The sequence below is a fragment of the Quercus robur genome, chromosome 2 (assembly GCF_932294415.1).
Source record: "Quercus robur chromosome 2, dhQueRobu3.1, whole genome shotgun sequence".
NCBI lineage: Eukaryota > Viridiplantae > Streptophyta > Magnoliopsida > Fagales > Fagaceae > Quercus > Quercus robur.
Genome location: NC_065535.1, coordinates 37,860,835 through 37,886,856, shown reverse-complemented (window position 1 = coordinate 37,886,856; position 26,022 = coordinate 37,860,835). Strand labels below are relative to the sequence as shown.

At 38.4% G+C, this 26,022-nt stretch overlaps 1 protein-coding gene across 2 annotated transcripts; it reads right to left on the bottom strand.

Annotated features, from left to right (window-relative positions):
* Positions 1-1,557: 1,557 nt before the first annotated feature.
* LOC126713598 (uncharacterized) lies at positions 1,558-25,734 on the bottom strand. 2 transcript variants are annotated; one of them, XM_050413385.1, is made up of 4 exons: positions 25,382-25,734; positions 24,292-24,339; positions 6,886-6,966; positions 1,558-2,258 (listed from the first exon to the last, which is right to left on the bottom strand). In XM_050413385.1, exons 1-4 carry the CDS (start codon positions 25,538-25,540, stop codon positions 1,842-1,844), a joined length of 705 nt encoding a protein of 234 aa, XP_050269342.1. In that variant the 5' UTR covers positions 25,541-25,734; the 3' UTR covers positions 1,558-1,841. The 2 variants fall into 2 exon arrangements, with proteins under 2 accessions (XP_050269342.1, XP_050269343.1); XM_050413386.1 differs by lacking the exon at positions 24,292-24,339 and having other exon boundaries at positions 25,382-25,728.
* Positions 25,735-26,022: the final 288 nt, after the last annotated feature.

Genomic DNA, 26,022 nt, shown 5'->3' with positions numbered 1-26,022 from the left:
ATTTGTAGAGCATGGGTTTGAAGGACTAGGCCTTGGTCACTGGTCGGTGGATAACTATGGTGTTCATACAAAAGTAAGCCATGTTCGCTTCGTGGAGTCTTTCTCCTCGAAACGGTCTGGGAGGCTCTGGTTCTTGGCCTTTTTCCCAGCCTTTTTTCCGGATTGCTTGCTTCCCCTTTTATATTAGCCTGTATCCCTTATCCTACGTCCACGTGTAGGTTCGACTTTCCAGGACTGATACTTGTCTCATCAGCCTATACCCAAAGTGGTTGAGGGTGGTTGTAAAAGCTGAAGAGCATAGCTTTGTCAGGTGCAGAGTATTCAATGGCAGTAATGGCAGCTTTCCCTTTGTCCTTAGTCCTTATATTATCTAGCGTCCCCTTCTCTATCAACATAGATATTTTAGGTTTTTCCCAAAACTGTTTCTATACCGCTCTTGCCGTTTCTTTCAGGGGGACCTCGGATATGCCGAGGACATAATTATCCTCGGCTATGTCTCAAGACTACTTGGACTTTTATTACACGTCCTCGGCTATACCCCTCCTCGGCTCGGGCCTTGGGCTCCAATGTAAAAATGGGTCAGGGCCACAAATTCTTGGGCCCCACATAAACTATAAATCATGGCAAATTTACTAAAACAATAGTCTAATTAACATTTCTAATTGGCATGTATAATAATGCAAAAATAATTATTTAAATTCTTGTTCTTCATGGAAATTACAAAATCATGTCTTATCAACAAAAATAATTTATTCTTTTAGTATATAACTCAATCCCAAATAGAAGATATAAATATATTTTTTAGACTAATTATTAACCACAATTTTTAAAATGAGTGTTGAATCCATAGCAATTGTCCTTTTTTTTTTTTTTTTTTTTTTTTTTTTTTTAAAGTGACTTTTTCCAAACATGAAAATGTGAATACCCCCAACTTTTTTTTAAAGAGATTCCACTTTCCTACAAAAGTGAAATTGAGTGAAGCAGTATATAAATTTCTTAGTGTGATTTGTTAAAAAACTCATGAGAATACTAGAGAGTTTCAACATTCCCGAGAATCTTAAGAGATTAGCCCCATGCCAAAGAAAAATCATTAGAAACTTCACGCCCTACTGTCAACTTCAAAAGAACCTTCTTAGGGGTCCCTTCCCCCTAGTCTTTTTAACTCCAGAGTTTTTATTCCCCATTTTAGACAGCAGCTCACTAACTAGCACTCGTAGCTTCTCATAGCCGTTTTTACTTTTTAATACCGTCCATCTCAAGTGTTACAAGTCAAGCAAGCATAGCCTTGAGGGAGCGTCCATAGCTCAACCTGGTTCAAGTTCTGCACGACATGTGACAAGTCCGTAATATCCAAAAGATCTCAAATGCAATTTAGTTTAGTTTCGGTTAATCTTAGTGAATAATGACTAAGAAAACGAATTGAAACTTTAAATTATTCACTATTTTAATTAGAACTTAGTAAAGTCCAAGGTTTACTTTTAAACCACCTCTAAACTATAGAGAAATTATATAATTTATGCCCAAAAAGAAAAGGAAAAAAATTGCAACAAAAACAACTAAAAAACAAAAACATTGGTGCCTCTTTTTGGTAAGTAAAACCATAGGTGCCAGTTTAATTGTTAAAGATATATTCAACAATAACGCTTTACAGAAGATACAGAAGACCCAAATCAATCTTCAACGACAGCAAGAGAAGTAAATTAAGAGGTCACGGTATCATTTCCATCCAGTGCTTTCATTTCTTATGGGAAACGAACAAAAGAGCTTCATATCACCATAATTCTTCCCTAGTCTTGAACAGTTGAACTCCATGGCAAGGGACAAGTGAAATGGGCAAAATATCAGTAAATGAATTCATGAGCAGGACTATCTGCGTGCATGTCCATGGCAGAATCGTTGGAACTGAGATTCAGAGCACTAGAATCCCTGCTCTGGTTATTAATAATTGTGGGTTCATTATTCCTGGCTCCATTCCCTAAGGGAAGACCACCATTTGGGCAATACCCTCCCCGAGTAATGTGATAATGCTGAAGACTCTGACGAACGGGGCTTGATAAAGCATTCGAGAACACTGAGTTCTTGGATTGCTGGTCACAGTGCTCGGAACGAATTCCTTGCACAGCAGTTGTTGGGCAAGATGAGCCTGACGAGATTGGGAAACCAGAGTTCATGAAATTTGTTACTGGTTGAGAATACTGATGTTGCACTGGAACTCTAGGGGACATTGATGGCTCCTCCCCACAGTAGTCCAGCTCATTCTGCACAGGGATTAGAGCAACTTCAATTTCAAAGATATCTAAGAAATACAAAACAGCTAATATAAAACTACACATAGTGCAAAAGGCTCCCAGTATTGTGGAAGTTCCAAGTAACTGGTAGGCAGTTTTAACCCCACCCCTCACCAACCCCCCCTTCCTCCTTTTTTTTTGCAGAGTTTATATAAATACTATTATAATTTCAAATTATGTCAGATATTAATTTAGTGAAGAAAAACTATCAGTTGTTTCAATTATGTATTTGAAATCTTTAAAACGTCTCAATGTTATCATTGATAAGTATAAAATCCATCAAAAAATAAAAAATAAAAAAATTAAAGGGGCACAACCATAATACATCAGAAGGATATAAAATCCAAAAAAGAAAAAGCCCAAACAAAAATAAAAATAAAAATAAAAACACGAGAGGTTAAAAACTCAAAAGTATCCAAGAACTATAGAATGTCCAAAACGGAAAAAGCACGGAGAGTCAAAGTCCCATCACATAACGTCTTCAAGAAGAAAAACTTCAACTTTGTCATGTGCATCTCTTTCCCCTCAAAGCAATGAGCCCTTCTTTCTCTTTAAACATAGAGAAACAACATTCCAAGTCTGCCCATTGCTTCTCATTTTATTTTTTCTTTTTTTTAAATGAAGTCAACAACAAATCCTAATCATAGCACCTCCTTTCTTTCCAATGCCCTCTGCCATCCCCTTCCCTCCCCCTTTTTCTCTTTCATTTAATAATCAACAAGAAGAAGAAAAACTCCAACTTTGTCATGTGCATCTCTTTCCCTTCAAAGCAATGAGCCCTTCTTTCTCTTCAAAAACACCACATTAAGGGTGTGTTTGGATACCGCTTATTTGCTGAAAACTGAAAATTTATTGTTAAAAACACTGTAGCAAAATATTTTTTATTATGAAACAGTGCTATGGGAACAGTGCCACACGTTTTTCATCACTTGGCTGGTCCATGAACAGTGTCATGAGACCAGCCAAGTGAAACGCAAATGCAAACGCACGCAGAAATCAGCTACACAAACGCACACTAAACATAGAGGAACAATGTTCCAAGTCTACCCATTGCTTCTCATTTTCTTTTTTTAAAATGAAGTCAACAACAAATCCTAATCATAGCACCCCCTTTCTTTCCAATGCCCTCTGCCATCCCCTTCCCTCCCCCTATTTCTCTTTCATTTAATAATCAACTTGTGGCATTAAAGTTTGGTGTGCCTCTCTGTGCTTCTACGTGTTGAAGTCAGGCAGTGGTGGTGAATTGAGGGTACAAAATGGCAGGTCAACCTAATTGAGGTGCAAATACACCAAATTATAGGGTCCATGGAGGAGCACAGTGGAGACTAGGGCTGTCCAAACAACCCGCAGATCCAACCCACCCGGTCAAACCGACCGGACCCGAACCGTCCGCCGTCCGATCCGACTCCTCCGGCGGTCGGCGGCGGGTCCTTACTTTCCAAAACCGATTCTGGCGGATCGGGTGCGGGTCTCTTCCTCCAATACCCGAGCCACCCGACCCGACCGCCATATCAATGGGTTTAAAGGTCTGAAGCTTGTTAACCAGTCTCATTCCAGTCCCTACTTTCCAAAGTCATCCTCTCACTCTCAGTTCTTACCCTTCGCCGATCCAACCGCCGATGTTTACCCTTCGCCGATCGTCGTCGTCGATATATGCCTCCCCATCATCGATCTCTGCCTCTTCGTCGTTGATCTGTGCTCTTCGTCCGCAACGTCGTTGATCTGTGCTCTTCGCCTCCATCTCTCAGATTCAACCTTTCTATTTCATCTCTTAGGTTCGGTTATCTGTGGATTTGTGGATCTGTTCTTTGGGTTTTTGTTCTTTGGATGTGTGGATCTGTTCTTTGGGTTTGTAGATCTTCTCTTTGGATTTGTAGATCTGTTGATTTTGTTCTTCAGGAATCAAACCACTGAAGTTTGATTTTTGTTCTGTTGATTTTTGTTGATTTTGGTTCTTCAGTGTTTGTTACAATTTATTTCGGTCGAAATCAACTCCGACCGCCGCCCACCCGAGTCCGATCCGACTCGACCGGTGGCTTTTCGCGGTCGGCGGCGGGTCTGGAATTTCTCCACCCGATCTGATCGGGTCGGTTGCGGGTTGGGCACAAACCCGACCCAGACCGACCCGTGGACAGCCCTAGTGGAGACATGAGAGACTAGTGGGTTTAGGAGCTAATCGCAAATTAGAGCAGCAACTGGGTGGTCAGATAAGAGCAGTGTCTACCGATTTCAGTCCCAAAAAAAAAAAAAAAACAGATAAGAGATGTGCCATGGGTGTGGGTGGAGGGTGGCACGACAGCCTATGGGTACGGATGGTAGAGACTCAGTCTGGGTCTCTGATGAAGAGAGCGAGATCAGATTGTTAGACAATAATATTTTGCAAAATGGTTCCTTATCTGCCAATTAAGCTTAGTCTTCTTTGACTGTGAAGACAAATTCTGTTAAATAAAGTTTTTCTACTGCACCAAACATCAAAAAATCCAAAGAGTATTTTCCAAGAAATATTTTATGCCAATATAAACAGAACCTAATGAGCATTAGATATACGCAATCACACAGACATAGATGCAGAATTTGAAGAGCAAATGCCTATATGAATAAGGTGAAATCTTGACAATAATATTTACAGCAAGAATACCCACCAGACAGATTTGATTAGAAAAGTTAAATCCCAAGCCTGATATCAACAGCGGCCTCCTAGTCAACTAAGTCAATCTTTATATTGTATCACTATTTTTTTTTATTTTTTTTGATAAGTAAGATATATTGATATCAAAAGGGAAACACCCTAGTACACAAGGAGTGAACAAGGGGACAACAAATCAAAAACAAAAATTGCAAGAATCTAGGAAATCAATAAAAGAAGGGAAAGATTTGTTTTGCAAAGCAAACAACCAATCCAACAAAGTTCTAAAAAATAATAGCTTGAGGTCCGGAATAGATCTCTCAATATCTTCAAAACAACGACTATTTCTCTCCCTCCAAAGACACCACATTAAGCCATGAGGAACGATAGACCATATATAACCATTTCGATAACGACCAAAGCTGCCTTGCCAACACCCTAACAGCCCCAAAACAGTATGAGGCATAACCTAAGATACTCCAAATAAACCCAAAACCATAGACCATAGATCCATAGCAAAGGGACAATGAAGGAAGAGATGGTCAACCGATTCACCATTACTCTTGCACATGTAGCACCAATCCAAAATCCACACCTTCCTTTTTCGCAAATTATCAATCATCAAGCATTTCCCTAAGGCAGCAAACCATACAAAGAAAGCTACTCTAGAGGGAATCTTCTGCTTCCAAAAACTTTTCCAAGGAAAACCGAAGATAGTAGGACCAGCTAAAATTCTATAATAATCTTTCACCAAGAACCCCTTATGCTAGGAATCCAACACATCTTATCCTCACCAAACCCCCTTATTGAAGAACTGTATATGGTTTCCATGAAGCTTGACAAAGCCTCTAATTCCCGAACATGCATACCCCTAAAGAAACTCACATCCCAAAAAAGGACTCCATTAGGGGATTTCATAAGCTCAACCACACTAGCCTCCTTATTCCTGCAAAATCTGAACAGTTCAGGATAGCTAACTACAAGAGGTGTCTCTCCACACCAACGGTTTTGCCAAAACTTCACCCTGGACCCATCACCAATATCATATAGAATATGGCAAGAGAAAGAAGGTCATCCCTGATTGATACTCTTCCATAAACCAACACCGTAAGGACCGTTGACAAATCCGGTACACTATCCCCCCACAGACATCCATATTTCAACTCTATCACTTGTCTCCAAAGGGCATCCATCTCAATCCCAAATCTCCATAACTGCTTCCCAAGCAGAGCTATATTGAAAAATCTTATCTTCCTTATCCCTAATCCACCCGAAGAAATAGGAGCGCATACAGTCGCCCATTTAACCAAATGAATTTTAGGTTCATCACCAAAACCACCCCATAAGAAATTCCACTGAAGCTTCTCAATACAGTTAGCCACACTAGCAGGTATAGGAAATAGAGATAGAAAGTAAGTGGGTAAATTAGAAAGGGTGCTTTTGATTAGGGTGACTCTACCTCCTTTTGATAAACACAAGTGTTTCCAACCCGCCAATTTCCTTTCCATTTTCTCTAGAATCGGATTCCATATAGTCTTATCCTTGAAATTAGCACCCAAAGGAAGACCTAGATATTTCATTGGCAGAGAGCCCTGCTTGCAGCCAAGGACATTTAGCAATAAATCAATATTATGCACTACTCCAACCGGAACCAATTCAGACTTGCCCAGATTAATCTTTAGCCCCAACACCGCCTCAAACCAAATAAGAATCATACAGAGAATCAAAATCTGGTCTAGATCAGCATCACAAAAAATAAGAGTGTCATTTGCAAAAAGGAGATGAGACACTGCCAAGGATCTTCCCTCTGAGTTACCCACACTATTATTATTTAAAATTAATGTTCAATTTCAATTCAAAGTGCATATATGTTTAATACAATGTCATTAAACCATCAAAAAAAAAAAATACAATGTCATTAGATTATAAAAGATCCTAAACAAATTAGGTAAGGTCAATAGTTAAAAATACCTGAATGTAATTGAGAATATCAACTGTTGTAACTCTAGATCCTTCTTCTTGTTGTCTCCGGATCCATTGATAGAGTTTTTCCTGAAAAACAAAACAACTGGGCTACATTAACTAAATGCCAGGGTCATTAATAAAGAATATTAAGATGACAGATGAAGACCGAAGGCCTAACTCAAAGATGACATGTAATATCAATAAAAGCTTCAGATCCTGTTGCCTACTTGCTGGTAAAAGAAATTTCAAAGAATGGAGGATTAAGCACCAAAGGAAACATAAAAGAGTGCCCCCAGTGATCTATGAACTAATGGAAACTACTACTTTAAGTATGTTATTTCTGATAAAGGCAAAACTGCCCAGGCTGGTTCCAATTGGTACATCTCCATAGATTTGTTAAGCCATTATAGCAAAGGGTTCAACAAAGAGTGGCATATGCAAGGAACTGAGATGCGAAAAGGTAGAATTTTTCTTCTTTATATATATATATAAAGGTCATTATATAAATAAGTAGCATTCAACTTGCTAGAACATATAGGAAAAGGTAGAATTTTTCTTCTTTATATATATATATAGATAAAGGTTATTATATAAATAAGTAGCATTCATCTTGCTAGAACAAATAGTAAAAGTAGCATTCAAGAATACTTAAGTGCACAAGCCTCTTGGAGCCCAAGCACAAAGCACAAGCAAAAGTCTAATTGAAGTGAAGCACACATTTTTCAAATATAATATATAATAACCTTTAATAAAAAGATACATAACATCTAATTTAAGAAGTTACTAAAGTAAAAAAAGTAATATATTTTACCTATTAGCTAAAATGGATAGTACAATTGCACAGAGTTTGCAAGTTCAAATTTTAATTTAGTTATTTCAATTTCTTAAAATCTTTATATAGTAAATTTGAAAACAATTATTACATAAAAATATGATAATAATTTAATCTTAAAAAGTATAAACATAAAATTTTATACAAGTTTCTTGTACTTTATAAAAATACATTGCCATAGTAGCTCTGATGCATCGATACAGCATTTTTGCCATCGTACCGGTATCCAATACGGATACGGGTACAACCGTACCTGGAGAGTATAAAGCGAAAAAAGAAAAAAAAAATTTTTGATTTTTTTATTCTAATACGGCTCAAATACACACGGGATACGTTTGAGATACGGCGAGTACAGATTGGACACCAAAAAAAGAGAAGAATTTGACACCTTGATGATTTCCGACCGTTGATCAGCCCAACTAGGTTAAAAGCCCTAATCTAATCTCACACGATCATTCTCTCTCTCTCTCTCTCTCTCTCTCTCTCTCTCCTTTCTACTCCCTCACTCTCATTCTCTACTGCTAGCACCTCCGAATTTGCCCTGACAAACCCAGATCACAACTCTCTCTCTCGCCTTCATGGATTGTCGACGACGCCAGAGCTCCTCCTCCTTCTTGCCAGTAAGTCTCTCAAACTCTCACTCTCTCTCCCTAGCATCGGAATCACCAAATCACGATTTTTATTCTCTTTTTGTTTTGCCTCTCATTTGGTTTTGTTGCTTAGTGGCTTGGGTTGGGCTTTTCGGCTTTGGTTTGTTTTGACTTGGTTTTGCCTCTGTTGTATAGAACATTGTTGTTGGGTCTGATATAATCATATAAATAAAATAATAAATATAATATTGTTTGTTGGTTGGTTGGTTGGTTGGTTGGTTGGTTGGTTTTAGATATGTTTTCAAGCATTTTATTGTTATTGTTACTTAATTTTAAAAATTAAAATAAACATAAATTATGTACGAAAATATTTAAATATACCTACAAATAAATATTAATTAATAAATTAATTTTTGTATCCCGACGTATCATCTCCTAGATTTTTCAAAAAATGTTGTATCTCCGTACCTGTATCGTACCAATACCCGTACCCTTATTGGTGCATCATAGCATAATAGCTATGATCAAATGAAGTATATGGTTCATTCAAAATATATCCAAAAGGCCTTTCTAGAAAGCACAAGCATAATAAATCATCCTTATTCATGTCTTTTGATATGTAAAAAAAAAAAAAAAAAAGTTGTTCAAGTAATATAGCACCTTAAGAATAGTGTTTGTATAATAAATCAATGTCCTTGTCATTTCCTTCCAGATCAAGCATTTAATTCTTATATTCATATTTATTTTAGTAAATAATTAAAATAAATTAAAAGCGATGGCGATCCTAGGTGTGCTTTTTTGCTTCAGCAAAAAGCTCCAAAAAAAGTGTCTTGAGACACACTTCATTAAGATTCACTTCAACCAGGTGAAGATTGGGGCTTTAAGTGTGCTTTTGATAACACCACCAAAAGGCCAGCCCGTTTTATCCAATACAAACTCCATAAGCCCAAAACTGAAGGAATATCCATTTTTACCTAATTCTAACTCTATATGGTCAAGGAGGTTTTCTATAGGAAAGCACGGATACAGCTAAATGGTTGTTGTACCCATGTCAGATGTGTATGCAACACAGCGTGCGGCTGGGGCACAGCTGCACGCGTGTCCCAGATTTTTTTTTTTTTTTTTTAATTTAAAAATATGGTCACCTAAAGAACAACCCCAACCCATCATAGTTCTTCTTCTTCTTCGTTTTCACAGATCTTCTTCTTCTTATTCTTCTTTGCCTCTGGTCCTTTATCTTCCTTTTGTTCTTTTTTGACTTTTTCGTTGCTCTTGTTTGGTTTCTCCACTTGTTTACCACTTATCTATTCCTTTTAGTTTTGTGGCTTGGGCACGTGACAAAGCATTGGAACTCTCAGACTTATCAAGTCTTGGACCCTTCTCCCAAGCCCAATTTGATATATGAATCACACACATCATATTATTGTTTTAATATTTTAACTTGTTCCCTCTTTTGTCACTTTTATATTCTTATTTCTAAACATCATTTAATATTTTAATTTTTTAACTTGTTCCCTTTTTTTTCAATTTTATATTCTTATCTCTAAACATCATTTAATAATTATATATTCACTTTATTATCCATTATTGCTCTTAAATTGATATATATTTAACATCATATGAAAAAAAAATACTTAATAATATATAAAAAAAATATTTAATAATTAATTAATATATGTATTCTCACCATACCATATCCTACTTTTTCAAAAATTGCTGTGTCATCGTACTGTACCCATACCCGTACTCGTATCTATGCAGGTGCTTCCTAGGTTTTCTAGTTTATGTTTAACACCAAATATTAGAATAACATCAAGAAGAAACCTACTTTGGCTACCTTCTATGTGGTCCTTGTAAGCCCATACCCGCACCCGTATATGTGCAAGTGCTTCCTAGGTTTTCTAGTTTATGTTTAACACCAAATTAGAATAACATCAAGAAGAAACCAACTTTGGCTACCTTCTATGTGGTCCTCGTAAGAGCATTCACATCCTAGTGTCTAAAAAAATAGTCATTTTACCATCTAAAAGCATACTTTATCTTTTACAATACCATTTTACAACTCACACTACATATTTCTTATTTTTCACATCACAACCAATATTATTCATTTATTTATTCTTTCTTTTCTCTCTTCCTCTATTTTTTTTTCTCTTCCTCTGCGTGTCTCTCTCTGCTACCAACAACCGGTCTCTTCCTCTCCTCCGTCTCTCTCTCTCTCTATGCTACCCAGCGACCAAACCCATACCAAAATCAATCCTAGACCCAAAATCAACCCAACAAAATTCCAACAAACCCATACCAAAATCACCCAAAACCAACCAAAAAATCATAACAAACCCAAAACCATATCAAACCAAAACCACCAAACCCAACACCGCCAGCAACCGCCTACAACCGAAACTCAGCCACCACCGAAACACCCAAATTAAACATCCACCATCCACCGAAACACCCAACCAAACAACTACCAACCACCGAAACACCCAACCAACACCACCCTTGAAACATCAAACTGCCGCCACCACCGCCACCACCATTGGAACAAAGAACTGAAACACCAAAAACCAACCACCAACCACACCACCGAAACCCAAATCGCAACCACCAAACCCAACTACCACCGAAACTCAGCCAGCCACCACCACTAAAACCCAAATCGCAACCCACCAACACAAAATCTCAACCCACTACCACCCAAATCACAACCCACTGACCCACTGCTGCTCCACAGCCCCGCCAATCCACCGCCACAAAATCGTGAGAGAGAGAAAAGAGAGAGTCAAATAGAGAAAAGAAAAAAGAGTCGTAAAGTGAGATAAGAGATAAGAGAGAAGAGAGAGAGCCAGAGAGTGAGTGGGAGTGTGGGGAATAGAAGAGAGAGAGGGAATAAAATAATATTATTTTAATTTTATATACATGCTACAGTAATTCCTATATAAACGAACTTGCTGATTCTACTTGCTAAAATTTTTTAGCAATAGCCACTTGGGTAAACCAAGTTTGGGCTTGTGTGAATCTAAAATAGCAATTTGGGGGGTTTTACACCCCCAATGATAATGCTCTAATACAACAATAAACAGCTTGGGGGTGGGGAAGATTTCAATTTTGAGGTGTACTTTTTTCTTAGATATGTGAAAATTCAATTTCAACCTCATTACTCGTCTTCCCCCAATAACATGCTTAACACCCCTTAAGACAGCCAATTGCTTGATCCCTAAAAGCACATATATGTACAAGATATGGATTATATGAACATATATGGGAATCCTACATGTCCACATGTGACAAAACACAATATTTTCATTATATTTTTATAAATTCCAACTTGTTACTATAAATGCAAGCATCCCTGCGTTGGACAAGAAAAGGAGGCACCAGCATGAAAAACTCACATCAAAATCGTCAAACTTCAAAATAAACAACGTCAGTTATACTTTGTGACACATATTCAAACGTGTCTAGAGTATCTAACAAGTAACAGATTAAGTTTCCAAGAAAAGAAATTTACCTGCAAATGTTTAGAGATGTTTATAAGTATCCAGTATAAATAAATTTCCTTGCAGAAGTATCCTAGCAACTTGGTTTGATCCTAGACCTAAAGTGGTCCCAATCAACTTGGTTTCCTCCTAGTGTTTCCAATGGAGACATCCAAGGTTCAAATCCCCCTACCCCAACTATTGAATTTAAAAATAAAAAAGATTGTTGGATAAGGCAGTAAATGATGGTCATGTGTCAAGGTTTAGTGTGGAAAATTCAGTGGGGAGTACTATGATGGTATCTCATCTTCTCTTTGCAGATGATACCTTGACTTTCTGCAATGCTGATCTTGATCAGCTATATCGGACTGGTGCTTATTTGGATTGAGGCGATTTTGGGTCTGAAAATAAACCTAGGCAAGTCGAAACTGGTGCCTGTGGGAGCGGTTCCTAATATTGAGGAGCTGGTGGATGTTTTAGGTTGCAAGTGGTGGGCTTGCTTCCAATGAAATACCTAGGTCTTCCTTTGGGTGCTAAATTCAAGAGGAGAAGATGATACACAATCCTATTTGGTGGTGGAAAGGAGGCTGGTGCGATGGAAACAGATATATATCCAAGGGAAGTAGAGTCACTTTAATTAAAATTACTCTATCTTATTTTTTGACCTATTTTCTCTCTTTATTTCCCATTATGCTGATATGGCTAACCAAATTGAACCACTTCAGCAAAATATCTTATAGAGTGGTTTGGGGGATGAGTCAAAATTTCATCCGGTCAACTAGACTCAGATATGTGCTCCTCTTTCGGCAGGTGATTTGGCTATTACGAATTTGAGGCGTTTTAATGAGGCCTTGCTAGGAAAGTGATTATGCAACTTTGGGATTGGGATGGATGCACTTTGGATGAAAGTGACAGAGGTAAAATATGCATGTGAATGGGAGGTTGGTGTTCCAATTCAGCTCCTCATCCTTATGGAGTAAGTTTGTGGAAGAATATTAGACAGGGTTAGCCCATTTTGTCACGTTCTATTTAGTTTGAGATTAGAGATGGGTCTAAGGTGAATTTTTAGTTTGAAATCGAGGATGGGTCTAAGGTGAAGTTTTGGCAAGATCAGTGATGTTGGGAGAGTTGTCTTGCAATGTGCTTTCCCAAGTTATTCACGATTAGCGGTGAGAAGGAAGCATGTGTGACTAATCTTTTGAAGTTTACCAATGGGGTCCTCCACTAGGATGTCAATTTTATAAGAGCTGTGCAAGATTGGGAATTGGAGTCTTTGTTGAATTTCATGGATATTATTTATGGTGCGTCAGTGAGGAGTGGGAAGGATAAGATGTGTTGGGAACCGGATAAGAAAAAGGGTTTTCAACTTAGTGGTTTCCACAGGTCCTGCTCAAGGTAGTCAAAGACGAAAGGCGACCTTAAGGCGCCAAGGCCTTGTATCGCCCGAGGCGTGAAGCGACAAAAAGGCGCCAGCCCAAGTAAAGCGAGGCGCCAAATTCTTAATATATTTATTATACATATAGAACTTAAATCATATGTACCTAGTGTATTATAATATTATAATTAAGTGTTTTTCAATGTGTAGCATGAAGAAATTAGGTCTATCAAATTATTCCAATACAGGATTAACATGGTTTAGGCTCTATTAGTTAGTTTTTACAATACGTTTTACAATAAGCTTCTATATAACAATAAGTCATACAAAACAAATTTGTAAATTAATTTAACTAACAATAGGTTTTATAACATGCCTTTTGAAATTAATAGTCAGTGAATGTGATATGAATCTTGCTCCCCCCCACCCCAGCCTCGCCCTCTCCACCCCACCCTCTCCCTCACCCCCTCCCTCAACCATCACCTTCCTTCTTTCCTTTTTTGCCACCCTTACATATTCCGTCTCCCTCCCCCTTTTGCTTTCCTCCACAGTTTGGGTTTTTCCCATATCCTTATCCCACTCCTCCACCACTGCCTTTGCCCTCCCCTTCCCCACCTCAGGGGTCTAACCAAGTTTTGCCTAAAAAGCCTACTCTTGTACCTGCACCTTTAATCACACCAAGTTTTCCCTCCATTGAAACCTCTCATAACATCCCACCCAAACCTATATCCTCTATTCTTGGAGGCAGCAAGAGGTCTTTTCATATTGATGCTAAACATTTTTCTTTTTCTTTTGATGGGGGGCGGTCTGATTCATATGCTTTACATGAGACACGTCGGAATGTTAAGAGCTCGATTTGGGTTGGACGTAGGGGCTTGGAGTGGATACTTACTTGTCTCGAGGATATACGAGATTAGGTGCCTAGCCATGTTTTACTTTGTAAGAGATTTAGGGAGAATGGGAAGTTATTGGAGTTTTGTGGGAGATCTAACAAAGCTAGTCTGTTAGCTGTTATTGCAGTTTATTTTGGAGGGTCTAGGAGAGGTTGTATAATGATACCAGCAAGCTCTAATAGAGCTAGCTGGTTTTTGTTTCAGAATGAGCTTAGGAATTTTTGCTCTGGTGCTAAATCGTTATCTCTAGCCAAAGGTTCCTTTTAATAATGGTGGTGGAGATGGTAAACTTGCTGGTGGTGGCCGGAGTGGGAAGTTTTTATCTAATTATGGTAATCAGCAAAAGATCAAAAATTTTGAAAAAATTGGAACATTTTTGGGGCAGAACGTGATGCATGGAAAACCTATAGAAAATGTTTCAGTTATAAAAGGCAATGTTTCAACTTTTTCTGGCGTACCCACGCGGGCTTTTCAATTTAAGTTGACTCCTGCTACTTTGGCATTGAGAGTGTGTAAGACTGAGAATGGGAGACGTTCTGTGACTCGGCTGGGTGATAAGGTGCTCAACTGGCCCAAGGTGTTAAGTGATGGGCCAGAAGTAACAAAACAGTCAGGTGGGCCTGTTGTAGCCCAACCCGAGGTGCAAATGGTTTCTCAATTGAAGGGCAGTTTGGTCAAGCCCAAAGTTCTTCAAGTGGAGTCTAATGCCCAGGCATCGTGGGTAGTGGGCAAGAGCTTAAGCGGGAGAAGGGGTGGAGATCTAGAGCCACCGATGTTAGCAACGGGGCCGGAACTGGATCGCGGCGCCTCTACCCTCACCGGCGACCCTGTGCATGTCGTCTCAGTGGTCTCACTGTCGACCAAAGAGCTGGGTGCGACGGAAACTGCCAAGCCTGGGTTCATCGGAGAGGAGATCCAGTCTCCGATGGCTGGGGAGTTCAGAAGAGGGAGGTTGACGAGGCCGAGGGGTCTAGGAAGGAGTTTCTTTCGCCTCAATGGCATCAGGGAGCAACCCAAAATCAGTTTTCTCCTCTGTTAGGCCTAGGTAGCGAGATGAGCTTGTGTTTTGGGGAGATAAAAAATTCTATGGAGGTATCAGGGGAGAAGGGAGAAAAACTAGTACAGGATGGGACTGAGCTAGTACAAGATGGGTCTGATCAGTGGAAGCATAGTGAAGTTAATCCTAGTGGTTCTTCTCAAGGGGAGGAAGAGAGTGGCTTTTTGGAGTGTTCACCTTTATCTAAATGGGATCCCAAGGAACATAAGGAGTTGGAGGTGATCCAGGAAGTTGATGAGGAAGAGGCTCAAGGGTCAGAGGTAAAAAATTCGAAATGGGTATGTAGCCTGATGAAAATTTTTTGTAGAATAGTGGGTTTTCCTATTGTTAAGCATGAAGATCAATGTCTGGCTTTGTTTCATCTCCTTGAACAAGATTGCATTGATGTTGTAAATGCTGGGACTTCTAAAGATATTGTGAGTTCAAGGCAGAAAGGGCTCAAGGAACTTAAAGGTTTGTTTTCTTCTGTCAATTATGAGGGGGTAGCATCTAAGGGGAGGAACAGAGATTCCTCAGTAGGCATGGGGTTGAATACCTGTGTTAGATGAATTTACGACTCTTATCTTGGAATGTTAGGGGATTAAACAATCCTCAGAAGTGGGAAGTTTGTAAAAATCTTCTCAAGGAGTGGAAGTGTGATACTGTTTGCTATCAAGAAACTAAGCTGGCTTCTATAAGCTCTTCTATTGTTCGAAGCCTTTGGGGTAGTTCGTTCCTAGACTGGGTTGCTCTAGATGCAGTCAACACTGCAAGGGTGGTGTTACTGGTCTGGGACAAGAGAGTTTATGAAAAGGTTGATTGTGCCATTGGTCGGTTTTCTGTAAATGTTTTATTGTAAATGTTTTACTGAAGGGGGTTGTAGATGATTTTGTATGGGCTTGTTCAGGAGTGTATGGTCCTAATGATGATAGTCAGCGGGGTGCTCTGTGGGAGGAGCTCTCAATGATGCACTCTAGGTGGAATACGACTTGGTGTGTGATTGGGGACTTCAATATCATTCGTTATCCGAGTGAGAGACTTGGCTGTAAGGCCTTTAGCCCGGCTATGTTTGCTTTTTCAGATTTCATTGAGGCTAACTATCTTGTGAACTTACCTCTTGAAGGGGCATCGTTTACTTGGTTTAGAGATTCAGGGATAGAGTATATGTCAAGAATCGATAGAACCTTGGCATCAATGGATTGGGTAGATCATTTTGGGAATGTGTCTCAAAGGGTACTCCCTCGTGTTGTTTCTGACCATTGCCCTCTTTTGGTGGTGACTAGTAGTGTTAATATAGGTCGTAGTGCCTTTAAGTTTGAGACCATGTAGTTGAAAGAAGAGGGTTTTGTAGAGAGGGTTCGGCAATGGTGGAATGGGTACTGCTTTGTGGGTTCTCCAAGCTTTATTCTGGCTCATAAATTAAAAGCTCTAAAAGAAGATTTGAAAAAGTGGAATAAGGAGGAATTTGGGGATTTGGCCTTTAGGAAGAAATGTCTTTTATCTGAATTGATGGGTTTGGATGCTAGGGAGGACTTGTTAGGCCTTTCTCAGGAGGATCAAACTAGGCGATGTCAGATTAAAAGTGAGGTTGCACATCTTGCCTCTTTAGAGGAGATCTCTTGGAGACAAAAGTCCCGGATATTATTTGTGAAGGAGGGGGACAATAATACTCGTTTTTTTCATCGGGTTGCTAACTCCCATAGAAGATCTAACCATATTCAGGGTATAGAGGTGGATGGTGTTCTCTATGAGGATGAGGAAGTGGTGTGGTCTAAGGTGGTTCAGTTTTATCAGAGTTTGTACTCTGAGTCAGATACCTGGCGTCCTTCTATGGATGGCTTAGAGTTTGGTTGTATTGAGGAGGATGAGCGGCTTGTTCTAGAGAGGGATTTTTCTAAGGAGGAAGTAGTTAAGGTTCTTCAAGAGATGGAGGGCGATAAAGCCCCAGGTCCTAACGGTTTCACTATGGCATTTTTTCAAAAATGCTGGAATGTAGTGGAATCAGATATTATGGCTTTTTTTGATCATTTCCATAGGAGCTCAAAGTTTGAACGGTCTCTGAATGCTTCTTTTCTTTCTTTGATTCCCAAGAAGAATAATGCTTTGAATATCAAAGATTTTCGGCCTATCAGCTTAGTGGGCAGTGTGGATAAGCTATTGTCTAAAGTTTTGGCTAACAGATTGAGGTTGGTGTTGGATAAACTCATTTTGGAGTCGCAGAATTCTTTTGTTGGTGGCGGGCAGATTTTGGACTCGATGCTTATTGCTAACGAATGTTTAGACAGTAAACTGAAGTGTCGTGCTCCAGGGGTGGTGTGTAAGTTAAACATCGAGAAAGCTTATGATCATGTGAATTGGGACTCCTTGTTTTATCTGTTGGAGAGGATGGGTTTTGGGGGTAGATGGAGGAGTTGGCTGAAGACTTGCGTCACTACCGTTCGATTCTCAGTTTTGGTTAATGGGTCTCCTACTGGTTTCTTTGGTAGCTCTAGAGGTCTAAGACAAGGAGACCCATTGTCTCCCCTCCTCTTTCTTTTGATCATGGAGGTTTTAAGTCGTATCCTGAAGAAAACTGAGGAAGGTAGTCTCATTCAGGGTTTTCATGTGGGTCCAAATAATCATACTGGTATTCGTATTTCTCACCTACTATTTGCTGATGACACTATTCTTTTTTGCGATGCTTCTCGAGAGCAGATCTTTTCCATTAGGCTGGTCTTGACCTGTTTTCAAGCTTTTACTGGTTTGAAGGTGAATATGGGGAAAAGTGAGATTGTCCCTATTGGGGAGGTGAGCAATATCCAGTCATTGGCTAATTTTCTTTAGTGCAGGGTGGGCAGTTTGCTTATGATTTACTTGGGTATGCCACTGGGTTCTTTGTATAAAACAGCCGCTATTTGGAATCCAATTCTTGAGAGGTTGGAAAAGAAGCTTTCAGGCTGGAAACGGCTTTACCTGTCAAAGGGTGGTAGACTCACATTGTTGAAAAGTACCCTTTCAAGCCTTCCGACTTATTACCTTTCCCTTTTTACTATCCCTAAAGCTGTGGCGACTAGATTGGAATGTATTCAAAGGAATTTTTTATTGGATTCTTTAGTTGAGTGTTTCAAATATCCATTGGTGGCTTGGGAAAAGGTTTGTCTACCGCACGAGTTGGGTGGTTTGGGAATTCGGAATTTGGCGTATTTTAATCAGGCCCTATTAGGGAAATGGCTTTGGAGGTATGGCCATGAAATCACTCATCTATGGCGGAGGGTCATAGCCATGAAATATGGGGAGGGGAAAGGGGGCTGGTGCTCAAGAGTTTGTAGAAGGGCCCATGGTTATGGTTTATGGCGGAGTATTAGTGAAGGGTGGGATAGTTTTGTTAAGCATTTGTCTTTTGTAGTGCGGGACGGTTCTCGTATTCTTTTTTGGCATGACAAATGGACTGGGGATGTCCCTCTTAAAATTCTTTATCCCCAGTTATTTTTGTGTTCTACTAATAAAGAAGCTTATGTTTCTGAAGTGTTAAGCCCTCCAGTGGGTGTTAACAACAAAGTGTGGAGTTTAAGCTTTTTTAGGGATTTCAATGATTAGAAGTTAGCGACTTCTTATTCCCTACTTCATTTAATCCAAACCCGGATTCCTAGGGGAGATGGGGGTGACAGGCTTCGATGGGATCTTAATGGAAGTGGGAAGTTTGACACTCGGTCTTTTTATCATAAGATTCGAAATGCAGCTCCTTCCACTTTCCCTTGGAAGGGCATTTGGAAAGTCAAGGTTCCTAAAAGGGTGGTATTTTTTATGCGGACAGCAACTCATGGTCAGATTCTTACCTTGGATAATCTTTTGCTTCGTGGTCGCCCTTTGGCGAATCGTTGTTGTATGTACTGTTGTAATGAGGAATCTGTGGATCACCTGTTACTTTTCTGTCTGATAGCTCATTCTTTGTGGACTCATGCTTCGGTTGTTTAGGATCGATTGGGTCATGCCAGGTTCAGTTGCAGACTTATTATTTTGTTGGTACCATTGGCATGGGAAGCATAGCTCCGATATTTGGAATTTGGTTCCAAGCTGTTTAATGTCGACTATTTGGACTGAACGGAATCGGCGTTCTTTTGAGGATAAGGGAAAAACTGTGGTTCAGTTATTAGATTTGTGCCAACGAACCCTCTTTGATTGGCCTCGGTGTTGGGGTTTTTTGGATTGTTTTACCCTTATGGAATTCCTTTCATCTATTAGCTTTTCTTAGTTTTTCTTAATGGCTGCTTGTGTCTTTTTGTTCACTACCGTGAACCCTTTGTATTTTCATGCTTTTCCCTTATTAATAATATTTTCTTCTTACTTATCAAAAAAAAAAAATTAATAGTCTAAAAATAGGTTTCACAACAAACTTCTATTTAAAAAAAATAATAATTAAAAAAAAAAAAACTTGAGGCTCTCGCCTTAGCGCCTTTTTCATGGCTTAAGGCAGCCGCCTTGCTTGCCTAGGCTCTAAAGGTGAGTGCCTCACTAAAGGCGCCTTAGTGGCGCCTCACCTCACCTAGGCGCCTAGGCGAGCGCCCGGCTCGCCTTTGACTACACCGGTCCTGCTTCATACTATTGTTCAGTCTTTTTCTTGGAAAAGCATATGAAAACCGAAGATTCCTTTTAGAGTTGCTTTCTTTGCTTCGACTACTATCCTAGGAAAATTTTGACAAGTGAAAATTTAAGAAGAAGGAATTTTTTGGATTCTAGATTGGTGTTATGTTTGCAATTATAACAGGGAATCAATAGGTCACCAATTACTTCATTGCCCTATTGCTTTGGATTTGTGGTCTTTGGTGGTAGGTTTGTTTGGAGTTTCTTGGGTGATGCCGAAGTCTGTGGTTGAGTTATTAGCTAGTTGGCAAGGTCATTTTTGGGTGTCATAGAAATGGTTATATATGGATGGCTACCCTGCATTGCTTGATGTAGTGTCTTTGGAGGGGGAAGAATAACTAGTGCTTTGAAGATAAAGATAGAACTTTGTCTGATCTAAAATTATTTTTCTTTAGAACTTTGTTGGATTGGTTGAGTATTACGTAGTCAATCTCAATGTTTGACTAGTGATTTGATGGATTTATGCAATTTGTGTGATCGATTGTATAGTCTCTAGTCGTATACTCCCTCTATACTTGGGTGGCTCTATTTTTTTAAATTAATAAAACTTTATTACTTAAAAATATATACATTGATGGACCAAAATCCATACGAACACACATAAAACAAAGACACTACAGAGCCTATACACATTGATGGGAGCAAAAATAGCCAGTCTCATGGAGATGAAATGATGATTGATGAGATGGACTGATGATTGATGACGTGGACCTCACATTGGTTGAAGCACAAGCAGAGTGGAGTGTGGAGCTGCATATATGGCTGGGTGGCTGGTTCCCAGCATAGAGAACCAGCCAATGAAGTTGGCGGTGACCACAATACTAGAGGGGCATGGCATCTGCCATGGCAACATGCCTTATTATACATCAACAATGGAGGATGCAAGTTGTAATCTAGGTATGGAAATTGACAAATTGACACAAAGGGAGGCCCCACAGGCTTGGAAATAGTTCCCTACAAAGACCCAATGAAAGTACCACCCTTAGCAAGTTGTACTCAAACAGAAACCCAAGGTGCAGAGGATAATAACAACTCAGACATGTCAGAGTGGGTAACGCACATATAATGGCCCTTTAGCAAATTCTTGGGAGTTTCATTTGAAGGCTTTGCAGAACAAGTTTTGCATTTGTTCGTAAAGATTAAACAATGCAAATAAAGGCACTTTAGCAAATTCTTGGGAGTTTCATTTGAAGGCTTTGAAGAACAAGTTTTGCATTTGTTCGTAAAGATTAAACAATACAACAAAATGCAAACTATAGCAGCCCAAGAGGTAAGTCGAAGCTATGTGGGAATAGAGGAATTTGGTTTGCATCATTAACAATGACACAAATAAAAGTGAGGGTAGAGGAGCATCAGGAAGGGTCAGGGAGCTATAATTACAATCATCATGCAGTTAAAAACCTATCATGCAATGTTCAGGGATTGAACGATAGCCAAAAATGAACAAAAATTAAAAACTTTTCTTAGAGGTTGGAATGCAGACAGTGTGTCTCCAAGAAACTAAAATGCAGCCGATCTACAAGTATTGTTAGAAGTATTTGGGAGAACACATTTGCACTTTGGCCTCTCCAAGAAACTAAAATGCAGTCAATCTACAAGTATTGTTAGAAGTACTTGGGGTAACACGTTTGCATGTTGGGCTCATTTGGAGTGCCAACTTGAGGAGTAGGATATAGATGGTGATAAGGCACTAAAACTTTGTATACTTTCAATGGATTTTATTGCTTATATATATAAGCAATAAAATCCACTGGATTTGACCATAACATTTTTATGAAAGATTCAGTCCTGCCATGTAAATATATAATCTGGTGCCACTTGCCAATTGAGATATAACATAACTTCTGCTCCGAAGCTCGAGCCATGGCTAAAGTGTCTTAAATATATATATAAATATATATATATATATATATATATTATATATATATATACTTTTTTTTGTTAATAAGGAACCCCCTCAAGGTATGGGCTAGTGGGACCAGCCTTGAGGGAACCCCGGATGCTTACACACCCCCACTAAGTAGGCATATGGTAAATCGCGAAATGCCTCAACTAGAAGTCGAACCAAAGACTTCTGGGTTTACAATTAGTTCAGGCACTCTCCCTTACCACTGAGACTCCCTAGGTGAGGGCAGCGTCTTTAATATTTGTATAGCAACAAAAGGAGAAGTAATGCCCTAAATCATAGCTTACTCCTGTAAGTCATTAAGTTAACTTCCTCTATCAATCAACATCCTCCATATAGCAACTTGCGTTTTTTTTTAAATAGATACAATAGAATTTCAACCTATAGTATCCGCTCCATAATTATTACTCTATACCATCAAGCCAAGACATCAATTGATTTTTGGTGTATGTAAAATTCAAACCCTAAATCTCTTATTCAACGATTAAGAAACTTTACCAATTGATTTGACTAAACCCCACTTGTGCTTTTTCTTTAAATTAAATTATAAACCCAAATTCTTTGTACAACTTCCAAGATATCTTGCACTTTTATCATTTATGCAAGCAAAATCCAAGTCATTTAACAAGTATATTTCTTTATAAGTAATAAATATTTTTTTAATTAAATAATTAGTGTAGAAGGGGGAGGTGGGGTTCGAACCCTAGACATTGGTCACCACAAAGGGTGCCAAAACCAATGAGCTATCACTCAAATCCCAAGATTTTTCCTTTTAGAGTTTCGCTTTTATTACATCAACAGCAAAGCTTTAGTCCCAAATTTTGAGGTCACTATAGATCGTCAAGGACTAGCCAAGATCAGTCACATGTATTTAGTATCTGTAGTGGATCCATTCATAATAGAGTGACTTATTTTACACTAGCTGTCAAAGAGATTGCTATCAAAGAGATCAACTAAAAAAATTAGATGAACCCCCACTCCCCCATTTTTTTTTTTTTTAAAAACATTGTACAAAATTCAAATAATCAGGAGTCATGAACCATATGCCACTATCAAATATGTAGCATGGATACGGACACGATACATAGTACGGTGACATGGCATTTCTTGAAAAATTAGGATACGACAATTAATTAATATTTATTTTTAGGTATATATATTTTATATTTGGACATAATTTATATTTATTTTCAATTTAAAAAGTAAGTAAAAACAATAATTCAATAACCAAAAAAAAAAAAGTCAAATAATAATATTCATATACAAACCAAAAATCAAAAAAGGGTCACAAACTAAGACCCATTGAATATCAAATAAAATTATAATTTTATAGTCATATGCTAACTACAAGGAAAAACAAAAAATAAGTAATAAGTAATAACCAAAACAAACACTGACCCGCCCAATAAATATAATAATATATTAACTAAAAGACAACAAACAAAGTAAACAATACACATTAGAAAAAGCAAAAATTTAAACAAAGAGTGAATTGAAGAGTCTAAGTGTAGTCGACAAATAGACTCATCAAAGAGTGAAAAAAAAGAGTGAATGCGAGAGAAAGTGAGAAAGAGAGAGAGTTAGAAAGTGAGGGGGACTTATTGGTGGTCAGCGATGGTCCGATGGATGATCAATGGAGGACTGAGACCGAGATAGTGAGAAGTTGCCGATCTGTGGCTGAATCTGTTAAGCGGCGGTGATGTACCACAGCACCAAATCCAGAGCAAGAAACAGAGAAGAGGAGAACTATAGAAGTGAGAACGACTGGGTTAGAGTTGATTTCGAGGAGGATCACTACATGACATCAACTGGGGTGTGATTTTCCTTCTACTTTTTTTCCTTTTTTTCCCCTGTTTTTGGCCTTTCCATGTCACAGATGTGTCCCAACCATGTCAGCAGCATATCCGAATTCAAAAAATGATTTTCCCCTGCTGAATACGTACTTGACACGTTTGTGTTCGTGTAAGAAACATATCCAACACTGGTACGTTTGTGTCCATGTTAGAAATGTATCCGAGACCGTTAAATTGGCAATTTCGCCGTTCCTGTGCTTCCCAGGCATTAATATGCCTCTCATACAACCCTTTCCAACAAGAGAAGACCTCTATAACCAATTCACCATGTACAGCATCACCCATTGCACCCCAAAAGCAAAGAAAACAAATGCCCACAAATCATGCGCAATCTGGTACTGAAGCAAAAGACAAAAGAAATCCTTATACATGCAACACCAGTATACCAATACCATATTCCTCTTATTATGGTTATCTATGGTCAAAATCTTATCCAACCCTACTATCCAAACAAAGAAAGCCCCTTTCTTGGGTACTTTGCCACTCCAAACACACTTCCACAGGAAATTTTAAATTCTAATAGCGAGGCCCATCCTCCCCTCTAGAGCACAACAAAGAAAGCAAAGATGAACACAAATTTTCTTTACCTACAGCCATAAGCCAATACAATAACTAGATACCCAAGAACAATGCTCTTGATACCATCCAATACTATTTGGGATTTTTTTTTCCCCTTTAAAATACTCTCATTCATTTATTTTGAGGTATTTAAAAAGCTTGATATTAAAAGAAATCCTGAAGCTAAAGAACTTTCAGTAGGGTTGTTTCTTTCAGATTGTATATATTCAATTAGTAATGTATTTAGCCCATATCAGACCTTTTGCAAACCTGTTCTACATCTTCAAGTATCTCAATATCACACTTCAATAAAGATTTCTGTAAAATACACAAAATGAATCAACACACCATGTATAACAAAAATATCATAGTAAGATCTGATTCACATATCAAAGATAGACTCTCCCCTTCAGTTCATATTTGTTTAAACTTGTTTTAGTTGTTTAAAAAAATTTAGTTTAGATCGATACAATAGGTCTCAGATCTGATTCTTACTAAAGTTCTTACTCACATACATAAGAGTACACGTACAATGCAGCCTTTCTCCCTTAAATTGCTAACATTGCTAAATCATGTAGCCGCATTGCTAGCTAAACCTTTGGGAAAGTCAAAAATTAATCCTTAGCTTAAACGTACTTAAATTAAACCCCGTTCGTTCCCCAAATTTTACATTTAGTATTTAGTAATTACTTAAATTTTTTTATATTAATTAAGCATATTTCACCTTGCAATCAGAGATTCTTCTAAAACTAAACCTGCACACTTCAAATACTAGAAATTCCAACCAAGTTGCATTAAAACAATCATGCTTGCTGACATTTTCGAGATCAACACTATATAATTATCCAGTGTTTGAAGTTCCCTACCTCCATAAAGCAAGATAGCTATTGATTGTTGCTCAATCAATCACACACCATTCCTACACCACAAGTATCCATCCCATCCTCCGAATAAAAAAAATAGTATTTTTGACCCAAAAAAAAAAAAAAAAATTGGAGCTTTTCTTATTCTAACTTTCAACAATCTTAATTGACACTAACTATAACCAAACAAAAGAACATAGAAAACATAATTCAACTCTATACAATCACAACACTAACTCCAAACAACAGAGCAACATGTTCAATTGATGAATGTAATGCAATCTAATGAACAATCAAACTAAAAACGAAATAATCAATTTTTTTCTTAACAAAAATTATTATATGGGTTTTAGTTTTTCTCCAAAAAAATTTATAAATAATAAAAAAAAATCATGAAAACGACAATCGCATAAGAAAGTGAAAAAAAAAAAAAAAAAAAAAAAAAAAAAAAAAGAGAGAGAGAGAGAGAGAGAGAGAGAGAGTGATAATATACGCACAAGGCCTTGTCGTTCACCGGCTTGGAAGGAGAGTTTCTGGTGGTTCATGGCCTGGGTATAGAGTTGGGAGAGAGAGTTAGCTGCGCTGCAAAACGACGCGTACATGGTCCGATCCACCTCGTCCAGGCTCGTCGCTGCGGACTTCCTCTTCTTAGCCATAGCTCAGCTGCTTAATTTTGTATTATTTTGGCGATCGGAGGAGAGAGTGGGTATTCCTCTTTCTTTTTTACGTTTGTGATAATTACTAATTAGAAGAGGGCGATGCCAATGTAGAAGAAGAAGGTGGGGGGCCTTTTGTACTTTTATGGAGAGTTTCAGAAGGAAGAGGAGGGGACACATGACAGCTATCCTGGCGTGGCAATACAAGCCCACTTGCACAAATTGCTTCCCTACCAAATTTTATTTATTGCTATTGGACTTGGATTTTGTTTACTACTTTATTTTTAAAGCTTAAATAAGCCCAACCCAAAATTTTATAGATGCAGGCTCCCCTATTTTTTTAAATTCATTCTTGGGTCTCTTCATGAGATTCTCAAACCCTCCTCAATCCCCTAGATAATATATTGCTACCATCTGAGTCCACACCTCCCATAATGGTTAACCTTTTTTTAATTTTGTTTCCAACTCAAAATCCTTGCATT